General features: G+C 44.6%; 1 protein-coding gene across 1 annotated transcript in view; it reads right to left on the bottom strand.

Moving 5' to 3' along the window:
- egfem1 (EGF-like and EMI domain containing 1) overlaps window positions 1–15206 on the bottom strand; it is a gene marked incomplete at its 5' end in the record, with an annotated part of 122523 nt that overhangs the window by 25714 nt on the left and 81603 nt on the right. Inside the window, 5 exons of the mRNA XM_080731783.1 lie at window positions 3715–3843; window positions 6524–6652; window positions 8409–8537; window positions 9580–9708; window positions 11182–11310. Of these exons, the coding sequence (XP_080587909.1) occupies window positions 3715–3843; window positions 6524–6652; window positions 8409–8537; window positions 9580–9708; window positions 11182–11310 (645 nt within the window). The remainder of the gene's footprint in view (window positions 1–3714; window positions 3844–6523; window positions 6653–8408; window positions 8538–9579; window positions 9709–11181; window positions 11311–15206) is intronic.

Consider the following 15206-nt stretch of genomic DNA (forward strand, 5'->3'; position numbering starts at 1 on the left):
ACATAATTGTTTGACATTAACATTACTGGTTGCTGATGCATTTATCTTAGCCCCTGTCCTAAGGCCTTTATGTTTGTCCCTTGACGAGGGCTCATTAGTAGGCCGGCAGAATTTTGTGACTCATTGTTAATTCATTGCATTGACCACGCGATGGATATTCTCCTCGCGTGTAAGGGGAACCATCTAAATGTTTGACATAACATTACTGGTTGCTGATAAAACCTGTGATTGATTACAGAGTCCTGACAGGACTACATCAATTTTACAGGAGGCATGCAAGATGGAGTCGTCTGTGCAATAGAGTTGGACAGAAACAGACTTGTTCTTTCAACAGATTTATCTGGGACACAAGCGGCATATACATTGACATTCTCATTTTCATTTCCCCGACGCGGGGAAGGCCTTTATGTTTGTCCCTTGACTAGGGCTCATTAGTAGGCCGGCAGAATTTTGTGACTCATTGTTAATTCATTGCATTAACCACGCGAGGGATATTCTCCTCGCGTGTAAGGGGAACCATCTAAATGTTTGACATAACATTACTGGTTGCTGACAAAACCTGTGATTGACAAAGGAGTCCTGACAGGACTACATCAATTTTACAGGAGGCATGCAAGATGGAGTCGTCTGCGCAATAGAGTTGGACAGAAACAGACTTTGTTCTTTCAACAGATTTATCTGGGACACAAGAGGCATATTCATTGACATTCTCATTTTTATTTCCCCGACGCGGGGAAAATAAACGTCCTCGTTTGGGGGGAGGGGAACCGGGTGACACCACGGACCCCTGCCCCAACACAATCCCCCTCTACAATGTCCGCAACTAAAGCATTCTCCCCTGACAGGGGAGGAACTTTTACGTTTAATACCTGCGCTATGGCCTTCATGCTTGTCCCGTGACGAGGGCTCATAGTAGGCCGACAGAATTAGTGACTCATCGTTAAATTCATTGCATTGTTCACGCGAGGGATATTCCCCTCGCGTGTAAGAGGAACCATATAAATGTTTGACATTAACAATACTGGTTGCTGATAAAACCCGTGATTGATTAAAAAGTCCTGACAGGACTTCAACACTTTTACAGGAGTCATGCAAGATGGAGTCATCTGTGCTGGTGCAATAGAGTTGGACAGAAACAGACTTTGTTCTTTCAACAGATCTATCTGGGACACAGGAGGCATATACATCGACATTCTCATTTTCATTTCCCCGACGCGGGGTACAGAAAATAAACGTCGTGCCCACCACTCTATACTGGGGTCTGACAGAACCCAGAAAAGATTGTGCTTGTGTAACTTCCATGAGGATTGTAGCGCTTTAGTGAATCCAACATCTCCGTTGCAGAAAACCAACGTCCTCTGCCATCGCTCCACCCGCTCCACCCGCCTGACTGGCGGGTGGAGGGGCAGTTGAAGTGCTGGCGCCGCAGGGGCCTTACCTTTCACTGTAAAGACAGGGCGAGAGCCATCCTCCTCCGCCATGTCCTCCTCCTTCTCGTCCTCAGAGTATCCTGAGTACGAACCCTAGCTCTGACTGGAGCTCAGGTCCGATTCGCGCCTGAAGGATCGGACTGCTTTGGTAAAGTTCACGTCGAAGGGGACGTCCCCGACGGTCACATCACAAAGCTACTCTTTAGGCACCGCGCCCGTAGGAGAAATGGTCACCGGAGGGATATTGTTAGACTTCTTAGTCACCTTCCTCGCGGTAACTCCGCCAGACCCGCCAGCTCCAGTGACAGTGGAGCTAGCTGCGGTCGGCTGCACGGCTCTCACGTCGCTTGGCGCCATCTTGACCAAGGCGCGCTGCTGAACAAGCGGTGCCCCGGACGGCAGCGCCGCACCTTGACTATCGGTGCGGGCCGCCTGGGGCGGACAGCCTGGGCTGTAGGATCCAGAGCGTTAAGCCCTCCTGGTGGAGCGCAGGCTCCGAGGCCTGCCCTAGCCAGGTGGAACCGATGTACCATAGCGAAGCAGTGTAGTTAACGTTAACAAGGAAGCTGTCGAGCAACGAGCTAACGGCTAATGCTAGGCCAAACTTGGTTCAGGCAGAAACATACATTCCCTCGGCAGAAAGGCAAGAGGGACCATAGCGAAACACGTAGCTAACGTTAACAAGGAAGCTGTCGAGCAACGAGCTAACGGCTAATGCTAGGCCACGCTTGGTTCAGGCAGAGGCCTTAACAAGCTAACAGCAGAACAAACATACATTCCCTCGGCAGAAAGCAAGAGGGTTCATAGCGAAGCAGTGTAGCTAACGTTAACAAAGGAAGCTGACGAGCTAACAAGCTAACGGCTAAAGCTAGGCCACGCTTGATTCGGGCAGGGCCTGAACAAGCGGTAAGCAGTGTAGCTAACGTTAACAAAGAGCAGACGAGCTAACAAGCTAACGGCTAATGCTATGCCACGCTTGGTTCGGGCAGAGGCCTGAACAAGCAGTAATAATCCTTTGTTATAGAAGGAAATAACCGTCGTTTTAGGACGGGACAAGAATAAGTATTCTTAAGTACGGGTTAATTCAACACTCGCCGGTGGGCGACTCCAATGCCACCGCTTTAGGCTAATGCGCGAAGAATAATAATACAAAGGCTGAGTTTCAACTTATCTGAATGTGATATCGCAGAGAGTGAAAAGAGGATGTTACTTCCGCCTCCGGGGGCTTATATAGCCTGGAGGCGGGTCACTCCGGTTTGAGTGACAGGCCCTTCCTACCTACGTTAGTACGGGAGCTGAAGTAGTTTCTCTGAATGATCGCCAGGGGGCGTCATTACCCAAGTGGGAGGTCATCCTGGAATATTGACAGTAAACACCTAGTTTGACCCCTCACATGCTACTTAAAGCATATTTATTTTTTGTATTATTTTACTGTATAGTAGCCCAACTTTGATTGGCTCCCACAAGTTTCCCAAGACAAATCTGCGATGGCCCTATAGCCAAAAATGTTCCATATGGCATGTTCTAACTGTGTGCCAAATTTCATGCTTCTTTCATAAAGTGCACGATCTTTGCCTGAAACGCTCTGACTATGAAGGGAAACAATAGTTGTCTGGCTTGAGAAGACTGGTATTTCTTAAAGGAGTAGTTCACCCCCAAAATGACTTTTTTTCTATTGATTACTCATGCCATGGAGAGTAGAGTTCAATAATATGTTTTGGTTTTTGGCACATTCCTAAGACAAAAATTTGATTCGAGTAAATTTACCCCATTGATTCCGGATGGGGACCCGTTTCGAAACGGGTCCCCATCCGGAACGAATGGGGGTAAATTTATTGTTATCACATTTTTGTCTTAGGAATGTGCCAAAAACCAAAAAATATTCTTGAACTCTAGTCTCCATGGCGTGACTACTCAATAGAAAAAAAGTCATTTTGGGGGTGAACTACTCCTTTAAACCAATGGTTCTCAAAGTGGTTCCAGGGGGTCTCCAGCTAATTACATAATATAGCAAAATAATTACCACTGTAACCCTATCGCCTATATTTGAAAATAGACGCTGAAAATAGACGCTCACACCGTGTCGTGTCGTGACATGTTGTGAGCTTATAGCTATTATCAAAGAATCTAATGATATTTTTTAAAACATTTTAACAAAGCAAATCTTGCACGGGGTTCCCTGGCACGAACAGTTTTCAGAAGCGGGTCAGCGGCCAAATACATATCAATTTGGGAATCCTCTACATAAAAAAAAAAAAAAAACACCAGTCTTACACACACTTACGTTTGTCACACCTGGGTCCTCTCCAGCCAGGCTCACATTCACAGCGGCCGGCGACATGATGGCAGCTGGTAGCGTGTACACAGTCACACCTCTGCTCACATCTGTCACCATGGAAACCCTTGGAACAGGCTGTAGGCCGGAGAAACAACACGCAACGTCAATGTCCAGGAACAAGAAAAGTGTATTTCTCCGACGTCATCTGTATCGAAACTTTGCTATACTGTATATTGACTTTTTTATGCAAGGTACTGTAGTCTGTAACTAAGCTCTCTGACTGTACAGTGGTATTTTCTGTGCCCAACACTATAACAAAGCACAGTGTTCTCTATAAATACTGTATATGAAAAGAGAAAATAACGGATGGCTATATAGATGATGAAGCATACTGTATAACTATAACTATAACTACGATGGCAGTTCTTTTTATTCCGGTTAGCATTATTCACTTGTAAAAGGAGCTGACAGCAGAGACAGATAAATACTGCAAGTCGATATGGCTCAAATCATGACAGGCCAGCAACAATACAAAACACATGTTAACTCAAAACAATATGTCACTATATTCCTGTACAGCTGTTATCTGTACAGCTACTTGCTGTAAGCTTAATAGTGTTGTCACTTGCAGCGTGCTTAGCAATAATTTAGAACGGGTACACATTATTGTGTATCATTATTTTATGCTTTAACTATTGAAAAATAGCAGATATACAAGCTCACAGCGCGGCACTGAGTGCCACGCTGTGAGCTTGTAGATCTGCTATTTTTGAAAAATCGTGAAAATTAGAATTTTGACCCGATTCTATAAGTGTCTTTTGAATCCTTCAAAGAAAAGTAAGCAATTTACCCCAAGTGAGAGGACATTATGCTCTGATAATGTCCTGTGTGAGGGGGTGATCGGACGAGGCGAAGCCGAGTCCGATAACACCCTCACACAGGACATTATCAGAGCATAATGTCCGACCCCGAGTGGTAAATAGCTTTTCTACCACTTTTTTCCGTATACATGAAAGAAAACACATAGTTGTAACTTGCAAGGATATTAAGTTACAATCATTATTGCCTATAAAACTTCCGCGACGACAGCAAATAGTTCCACAAACAACATCTTCTACTCACCACCAGATGACGCCAACTCCATGCAGAGAAAGATGTCTAGCATACAGCTAAGCTAACGTCAGTTAGAAGGACCGTTCCGGCCGTAAATAGAGGCTGTTCGCTTCCAGAAAGGCATAGGTTCAGAGAAAAGGGGCTTTAAAGTTGGCGGATTGCATTGGATCCAAATAAATCGGCGACGTCGTACGCACGTTAGTAAACATAGGACCGCTACGACCGTCATATGTTGGTTGGGGGAAAGGTGTTCCGACTACCTCCTGAAGTCCCCGGATGTACACTGAGGCGCATTGATCTCGTCCTCACACAACTGCGGCGGTTGTTCTGCCATAACCTCCGGAATTTAGCCAATCAGAATCCAGTATTTGAACATGTGACTAGAAAAAGTGGTAGAATGTCCCTTTCACTTAACTGGAGCTCAGTTAGTCTGTTCTTGAGAGACTACTATGTCCTCAAACCTTTTCATGTCAAGGACCCCCAAACTGATATTTATTTGGCCACGGACCCACATCTCAAAATATCTGGTTCCAGGGTGATAAATAGGTTTCTGTTTAAACAAATGTATGTATTTTGATTTATATTAATATGAACTGTAAAACTATATTTTGGACAATAAGCAGTCTGCTAAAATATGTACATGTGGGACTAACTTCTACAACAGCTGTCACTGTGTCTCATCTAAAGGCCCTTTTGCTTCCTGTCAAGTCAAATGAATGTCCTGTTCCTTGGTGTCAAATCTCTCACTTTGGTCACAATCCTGGACTTGGTTTTTGAATAAACGCTGGAAACATACTACCTCATCACCTCCTGGATTCCATCTTCTTTTATACTTTAGTAAAGGTTCTCTATTTCTTTTATATATTTAGTCTGTATTTCTTATTTATCACAGGGACCACCCAGAAGCAAAATTTTAGTTACAAATGTTCGCTTTAAAAATACATATATTCAAAGATTTGCCCACGTTTTCACGACTTTTTCAAAAAGTAGCAGATCTACAAGCTCGCAGTGCGGCACTCGGTGCCGCGCTGTGAGCTTGTAGATCTGCTATTTTTCAATAGTTAAAGCATTCAATAATTCTAGGCCTAAATGGGTTAAATGTTATAGGCCGATGAACAGTTGCCTGTTGGGAACAGGAACGATGACCATTGCCCCACCGGTTACGCAAAACCTGTTGTAACCGTTCCGAGTATCCCTTGTCTGTCTGAGTGTCCTTTTTAGTTTCCTGCCTGAGACCCTTTTATGCCCATATATGGAGATCTCTTTATCCATCTGGTTGGTGGAATCCAGCTAAAACATATGGAGTCATAGGTCATACAGAGTCTGGAGGTCTGGACCCCCCTTGACGGGAGGACAAAGAGGGGGGCATGAGGAGATATCTCACTGTTTCTCAATGTCGGGTCCGGTAACCACCAGGGGTCCAAATCTAGCCTTAGGGGTCTGTAACAAATGGAACAAATGGACCCTTATGGGTTAAATCGGTTCCATTTGCGTACTCTCAGAGTTAAATGAACACAGATCGTTGTACAGTGTAGATTAGGATCCCAAAGAGGCGGAAAAAAGGGTTTCATTTGTACGCTGTCAGATTTGCGACCCATAAGGGTCCATATGGACCCTGTACCCGATGTTACACATTGTGAGCTTGTACATCTGCTATTTTTGAAAAAAGGAAGCAAAACATCACATAACATGCCCAAAGTACCTGTCTGACAGTGCTGGCCCTCCCAGCCAGCAGGACAGCTGCATTGCCCTGTCACTCTGTCACATCGTCCTCCGTTGGCACACCTGCAGGTCTGGGCACAGCCCTCCCCGTGATGCCCTTCCTCACACTCTAGGAGAGAGGAGAGGGACACCTCAGGTCAAACAGTACAGGCAACGTGTATGTGACAAGACTTTTTTGTTAAAGATAACATTCACCATCACAGCAAATGCAGTACGGGAAAGCAGAGCCGTTTCTGGGCCCATGGGGGCCCTAAGCATGATTCTGCTATGGGGCCTTCCCGAAAAAATAATAGGCCTAACATTTGTTATCGTTTTTTAATCCATTTTATAATGGAAATACATATATATATAAAAAAGTATATATAAATGAATAAATAAAAAACGACAACAACAGGCAATGTATTTTTGCTATGTTTGATTTGTTCTTTTCTTATTTAAATAAAAAATGAAAACTGTGCTGGAACACCTGCAGCACCCCTAGTTCCCATGCTGTTCCCACGCTCCTGCACAGTGGCCACTGTGCCAAAACATCACATTCACTTTCTCTTTCAGCGGTGTGGAGATGCGCGGAAACAAAGAAAGTCACCACAGTTTGATTTGATCATTGCTTTAGTAAATTATGAAGGGATTTTAACAATTAAAACGTCTCCATATTGCTTGGGAAGTCTACTTCGCAGAGAAACCGTGGCCTTTGCGATTCGCTAATCACGGGATTTCACATCGCGATTTCGGTTTGAAAACGATTAACCATGTCAGCGTAGTCTGCGTATACGGCCCGCCGGCGCTGCGGGAAAGGGAATATTTTCTGGTCCCGGGCAGAGGGAAATTGCTTTTACCGCTTTGCTCAGCTGATGGTGGCTCAGATGCCTCTGCTGAGCGCAGGGGGAGCTGTAATAAGCCCTATTCACGGCCCGCCCACTCAGCAAATTTCTCAGCAACTTCCTGGTGCTGACGTTAGTTTAGAAGGGTAAATTAACACAGAAATCGCTGGACTTAAAGCCAACAAATCATTATTTTGAACGGTAAAGTAAATTTGAATGCTTTGTGCCTTTTACTATCTTGTGTTCTTGATCATGCTAGCCGTATTTTATACTGTACCATTCGGAAATTGCATTAAATTTGCGATTTCTGTGTTAACTCTATGGGCTTTCAGCAGGGTTTCCCCTTCAAAACGTGACTTCAGCACCAGGGGGATGCTGAGTGGGCGGGCTGTGAATAGGGCTAATTTTCTTTCTCAGGGTACTCAACATAATATGTTGAGTATTTTATATTTTCGTCATCGTGTGGAAACCTTGTATATCCAAAAGCTTCCTTTTTTGTTATTATTTTAAAAAACGATTTAAAATAGTGAAAATAGCCAATCTACAGTCACACATGCGGCGCTGCGACGCGTTGTGAGCTTGTAGATCGGCTATTTTCAGAGTGCAACCAAGTCAGCCATTACGACACCATCAAGGCCCGCCAAAAAATGTTTTGTCGACAAAATCAACTGTACTTTTAGTCGACTAAAATATTATGATATTTAGTCGACTAAAACTAGACTAACACTAAAACATTTCAGATGACTAAAATTTGACTACTAACTAAACTAAATCAAAAATTTGCTGCCAAAATTAACACTGCCCTGACAGTGATTATAATATATACTGGATGAGCCAGGGGTCGAACCTTCCGATTCCCAGACGGCCTCTCTACCCACCGCCTCTGAAACGTCCACCTTTGAAAGCCTGGGAAAAACTATCATGTAAGACATTGTGTGTGGGATGCATACGATCCTAACAGCAATGTGCCCCCAACATTAAAGTGGTACTAGTGAGAGCTCTGGAAGTACGTACTGTACCCTCCAGAGGAGGAGGACAACTCACCCAGCTCACAGGCTGCTCCTGTCCAGCCACGGGAGCAGGAACACTGGCCAGTCATGCTGTCACAGGAGCCGTCGTTTTGGCAAAGACATTGATGGGAGCAGTCCTCACCGTACTGTCCTGCAGGACAAGCTACACACACACACACAGGGTGGATGATACAGGAGGTTAAGAGGACAGAGCAGCTTATGTGAAAAAGCAACATGTACAGTACCAGCAAGACTCCCTAACCGTCAGGTCACATACACAAACTTTTCAATGCAATTTCAATGCAAATAGCATTTCAATGTATTGACTATACTTGTACTGTTCTCCACTTTTGTCTAATGTGTTTTTGCAAGAATCGGCCTCTTGGTGGCGCTAGAAGAGGGCCATGTGAGAAATGAGGAGTTTGGCAGCTAAGGAGTGTGTGTGCAAAGATTGGCATGGATAGGGGCAACGGTGGCGGAGATATGAGTAGGGCAAAAGTGTGACGTGACGTGTGACGGACAGACTGACAGACTGAGAGACTGACAGACAGCCGGTGGAGGTTTTGACGTCGCAATCATTGTGATTATGAATATGAATAATGAATGTATTATTGTCTGACTATGTAGAAAAATAGACATACATTTCCCATCCCTCCAGGAATATGATGAAATTACAAGCATTCTGAGCAACGGGTCAATGGGAGCATCAGAAAAATGCCAAAGTTCTATTCATCACATACTGTAAGAGAAATGTACCTATGACATACCATGGTAAAATCCTCAGTGTTCATTTACTGCATTTACTGCACACCATTTCAGATCCAAATGTAACTCTACATGTAATGTAGAGTTTGACCAGATGAAGAGCTAGTGCTCGAAACGTTGTCAATAAAATTCAGTCATTTGGAGCAGAGTGTGCGGGTTTCTCTTCAATCTTGCAATTTTTCACCCAGCACCTATTTTAGATCCAAATGTAACCAAATGGATCTTAACGGGTCCATTTGGTTACATTTGTTCACTCTCAAGAGTTAAATTAACACTGAGCATGTGTGTGTGTCAGTCAGTATGTCCATGAAAGGGCATCCTTATTGAAATGAACCTCCTCAAGTGGCCCCTGTGTTAAAGCGCAGAGAGACAGTGAGCCATAGAGCTGTTGTCACTGTTTTCCTTTGCATTTCTATGGGGCTGAGTGATGAGCTACTCACGCTGATGGCAGCTGGCGCCCGTCCACCCGGCCGTACAGCTGCAGCGGCCGGTGACGTGGTCACACCTGGCACCGTTCTGACACTCACAGGTCTCACTGCACTGCTCGCCAAAGAGACCCTCCGGGCAGGCTGCCCAAGCACACAAGCCACAGCACACAGCGCACACACACACGCACACACACACACACACACACACACACACACACACACACACACACACACACACACACACACACACACACACACACACACACACACACAGGGGCGTCACAAGGGGGGGAAAGTGGGACTGAGTAACTAGGGCCCAAGGTGGAGGGGCCTTCATTATTTTATACTTTAGCTATTGAAAAATAGCAGATATACAAGCTCACAGCTATTTTTTTAAAGTTGTGAAAATGTGTGCAAATCTTTGAAAATATGTATTTTTTAAGTGAACATTTGTAACTAAAGTTTTGCTTCTGAGGGGTCCCTGGAACGAAATATTTTGAGATGGGTTGTCCGTGGCCAAATTCCATTCGTTTTGGGGGTCCTTCACATGAAAAAGTTTGAGCACCACTGACATAGAAACAGGGTTTTCAGGATTTGAAATATTCAAAGACTTCACATTTTCAAGATTTAAAAAAAATAGCAGATCTACAAGCTTGCAGCGCGGCACCGAGTGCCGCGCTGTGAGCTTGTATATCTGCTATTTATCTATCGTTAAAGCACAAAATGTGAGTGAATCCTTGTACCCAGGGCCCAGAATTTGGTGCGACACCCTTGCACACACACAGAGTGAATGGATGTCCAAGTGCATCACGCAAGCACGCGTGTGTGAACACACACATACAGACGAGCACGCCCGCGCACACACACGCATTTATCTCACAATCAATGCACTGTGGCTACAGCGTATCCACACTGATTTAGCCAGACTTGAGGACTTTATGGAGGAGAGGAAGCAACAAAAAGAAGCCAACATTTTTAGGGCATTTTTGGGTTTTTCTGGGCACGTATGGTGAACTTCCCCTAATGATCAATGTCTGCGATGACATTTGAGTCAAAGAGAGAGAGGGAAACCAGCTAATGACAGAGACGTGTCATTAAGTCATGCTAGTGGCTTTCTGCTGACTCTGGCAATGGTAATCAGGACCGCAAAACGGGCTGTGGCGAGAGGAGCGCCTTGAATAAGACTTCAGAATGACAGACTCTGAACTTTTAGAGGGCATTTCACTGGATTCATTAAAACAAGGGCATGAAGCTCTCAGGAAACCTTCAGCATGCTAACACTGATGGGCCTAGCCCCGACTATAAGAGCTTTCCATGTAAAGTCCTCCCTCTCCCGATGTTCATCCCAATAAACACGTGGATGTACTTATCCAGAATAGACCCCAATTAACCATCGTTGCCCGAGGGAACTGTTGTCCCCCCTTCCCCTCGCTCCCTCCGCCCCACCCCGGCCCTTATACCCATCCCTAAAAAAAAAGTCATTGGCAATGTCTCATTATAGAGATAATTGTTCACAAACACATTGCAGTTGTATTTAAGGAGAGGATGTCGTGATGGGATCGCAGAGAGAGGGGCCTCCCTCACACCCCGTTTTAATGATGTGGCTTCCATTACCCAGAATGCAGTGTGGTCCGGCCCAGCCGGCGGTGCAGAGGCAGGCTCCTGTGATGTGGTGGCAGCGGGCATCGTTCCTGCACTCGCACATCTGGCCACAGTCAAGACCGTAAAAGCCGTCCGGGCACACTGTGGGCCAAAGATAAAACATCCCCATGGTTAGGACTGGCAGCTCCACACACACGAGGAGAGGAAAACGCTCGGATGCCAACTATTTCTTTTTTATTTTATTCTCTCTCCCCCCATATATACTCCTCCCTCTCTCTCTCTCTCCCTCTCTCTCTTACCACCTACCGAAAATACCAATATCAAATTGCAGTACCGTGCTGCGGCTGTTCATTTGCGGAGCGTCTGCGTTCGTTAAGTGAGCTCATGTCCCACATGTGCAGCGTATCTGGGCCACATCAAAGTGGCCCCGGCGGCCCGGGGGCCGTTCTCCTTTGGGGGGGCGGCGGAGGGGGGTGCACAGAGCGCTGGTAATTAGAGCACCTGCTGGGCCCACAGGCCCCGGCAACACAAGGCAAAACAAAGCCAGGTTACTGTGCCCCCCCTCCAGACACACACACAGACATACAGACACAGACACATACACACACACTTGTAGACATTCACAGTAAAAAATATCAGTGTTCGTTTAAAAAACAAGTGCAGATACCTTCATGGACATACACCATGCTTTCATTCACACAACTCACATGCACCCACAGACATTTGCATATGCATGTGTACATACACTACACATGCATGCAAGTGTGTGCATGCGTGTATGTGTGCGCTCACTCCTAGTGTATTATCATTGCCGGTGTGCAGAACCCGCCAGCATAAAGGTCTGTTTCCCATTCTCAAGGCGGGGTTCTAGAGATTGTTTAAGTGTGTGTAGAGTCAATAGACACTCAGTGAGTTTGGTAAACACAGTGCCTGCCATCCAGAAGGACTCAGCGAGAGGCATGGGGGATGAATGGGCCTTTCCACTACCGGGATGTAAATATTGTCTGCAAGCATGACTTCACCAGAGCAGGAAAGAATGACTCTGTTTATTCACTGTCTTCTTTTGATTGCTCAATTTGTCACCAAACAGTTGTAGGGATCACAGCCTAACACGAGCATAATGGTAGTATTTTTGCAAAACACGTACCTCCATTCTGGAATGTATTTACATGAGCGCTACTCTCGCTCTGCCAAAGCCCTTTGATTGATTGACAGATATGGTTGACGTTTCTCCCTTCCAAATCCCCTCTCTTCTGCTTTCAGCTGTTATTATGTGTGGGCAAATCTGGAGCTGATTATGGCTTTGGCCCCATCCCAATTCCTATAAGTCTCCTGTTCCAATAGCCTCTGTGGGCAGCAGCCCTTCTCATTTACATACTACCTCTCGTGTGTGTAAAGCCTGATTTATACTCCTCTGCGCACCGGTGTCACGTGCAGCGAAGTGGGCAATGAATTAAGCATAAGGGAGAAAGGAGGCGTGGCACAATGCCATCACAGGGAGACGGAGAATGGGATTGAGATAAGTGCGGAAATGGGGAAAATGTTCCAACAATTTGGTGCATTGTAAATGCCACTGTTTAGGGCTGAGCGATAAGACTTCAAATCAATATCACGATTTTTTCGATTACGATTAATGAACGATTAAACTTTAGCACAGGGCCGGGTCTTCCAACGTTTCCAGGCCAAGGACCCCTTAGCTGAGAAAGAGGGACCCCCTTTATATGTTGTATAAAATTGTGTTGCAGATTTTCATCGATTTCATAGATAGATTCGTGGACTTGTTTGACAGCACTCTCGTCAGTCTATGTTGGATTTTTCAGTCATTTAACCACTTAAATTGTCAATACTTTGTATCACTCGGTACTTGGTCTGCTCTTTATTTTTACCTCTACAACATACATATTTGCAGATCTACAGAATTGAGAGCTTGTAGATCTGCTATTTTCGGCCAAAGTTCTCCTCAGAATAGGGATGCGAGGGTTCAAGTCGTTCATTTAAAAGAATGATCCTATCACACAAAGATTTGGCGGCCCCCCTGTAGTAACTCTGAGGACCCCCTACTAGGGTTCCGGACCCCTGTTGAAGACCCCTGCTTTAGCAGATAGAAGATCTACAAGCTAAATTGTGACACATAGTGAGCTTGTAGATTAGTTATTTTCACAATTTCACTCTTTTGATTGACTGACATCTTTATTGACATGAAGTATATGTAACGATAACATTATACTGTACATGGCCCACCCATAATAAAACGCAAAAAGGGCTGACAGCTTGTTTACATTGCAGTCCTTGAGATGTCCATGTGTGAAATGAGATGTGTATGACGTTATGCACTGAGGGATATGTAGGAGTGTGTATAAAGTGTACACCAACATTGTACAACCAAGTATAATACAGTAAAAGCCGCCCGGGCACACTGTGGGACAGTGTGGGTGTAATAGATTAGTCTGAGTAAGTGGTTAATCTGAATAATCTATTTAGTAAAAATATATACTGTATATTCTTTTTGTTGATTCTTTGAAATTAAGAAAATTCTAAAAACAAAAACAGAACAAGCCTGCTTCTTGATTATTCAATTAACCTCCATAAGAAAGTGATAATTAAAGGGCTTTACACACAGGTGCGATTTTCAACCATTGCGTTTTTTGTTTTGTTTTTTGTTTTCGTTTGCTGCATGATTAAAACGCATTGGATTTGGTGTGCAAGGCTGTGCGGATATCCACACTGCGGATCGAACTGGGTTCGATCGGGGAAAAAAAACGCTCTGCCGCAGCCACCTGCCGGCAAATTCGGAGCCGGTGTGCATGAGGTCATAGAGAATCATTGTTTTCTTAAAAAAAAATGAAATCGTCTGTTTTTTCCATGCGAAAAAAAACGCGTCTGTGTGCAAAGCCCTTAAGTCGGTTATTGGTTAAAAGATATCGGTTTCTATATCCGGTTAATTTTCCCAGCCCTACCACGTGTATAGATTCTACATGATAGACAAAGTATATACTCTTCAAAAGTACAACTTACAAAGAAATCATCAGACATATTCAAAAAAAGGGAAAATAGCAGATCTACAAGTTCACGTTATGAGCTTGTGTACATCGCTATTTAAAAATAATAATAATTATAATAATTGGGCTTAATTGATTAATTCCTAATATATTTTTGTACGTTTCAGTCCCAAGAGTCCCTTTCTAGAAATGTAGTGTCAAATATGGTCCCGGGGGGGGAAGGAAATTGCTTTTTGTGTGTGTGTGTATGTGTGTGCGTGCGTGCGTGCGTGTGTGCGAGCTGTGAGTGAGTAAAAAATAGGCTACAAATATTTCAAAATCTCTCTTTTCAAAACGTAGCGGAGTGAAAGTCGTCAGCCTGCACAAAAGGAAAACTAAAACTAAAATGTACTATTTTTATTTAAGTACAGTACTCAAGCAGTAGTTAACTGTCCACCAATGCGTGAGGATGTACACGGCCCGTTCCTCCTGTGGAGTTTCCCTTCCAGGCTTCTCCTACTGGGGAAAGCATCCCTCGTGCTCAGCACTTTCTGGCCCGCACCACCGCTGTGTTCCCGGGCTGACAGCATGACGTCTGTCTCTGCTGCCTTTATAGTGGTTTAGACTTCGCCCATTGATGATGCTGTCATCTTAAGCTGGCTGCGCTGTAACTCTGCGGCCGTTCATTGTTTATTATTAACATCACGATTACTGACGACACAGTGACAAGTTAGACATCCTCTCACTGCCGTGGGAAGGACAACCCCGTTTTTTTATTAGGGCAGGCATAAATCTATATGAAAACATACCACAAAAATATAGTTTGTCAAAATTTCCAATATTATTATTTTTTTCTTTGCCTCTGTCGTACAGTATGAGGAGCACCACAGTAGGTATGGTGTACAGTGGCTCCGCTTCTCAAAACAGAAGACTATACTCATTTGCACCAGCAGGGGGCAGAGAGGTTCCGTTTCAACCACATGCCGGCTATAAGTCATCTAATATTAGCCTTGGGCCCGCCAGTATTTCAAAGTTCAGGCATTTCTTTTTTGCAGCCTG

This window comes from Nannobrachium achirus (genome assembly GCF_963921795.1).
Source record: "Nannobrachium achirus genome assembly, chromosome: 8".
In the NCBI taxonomy this organism is placed as follows: Eukaryota; Metazoa; Chordata; class Actinopteri; order Myctophiformes; family Myctophidae; genus Nannobrachium; species Nannobrachium achirus.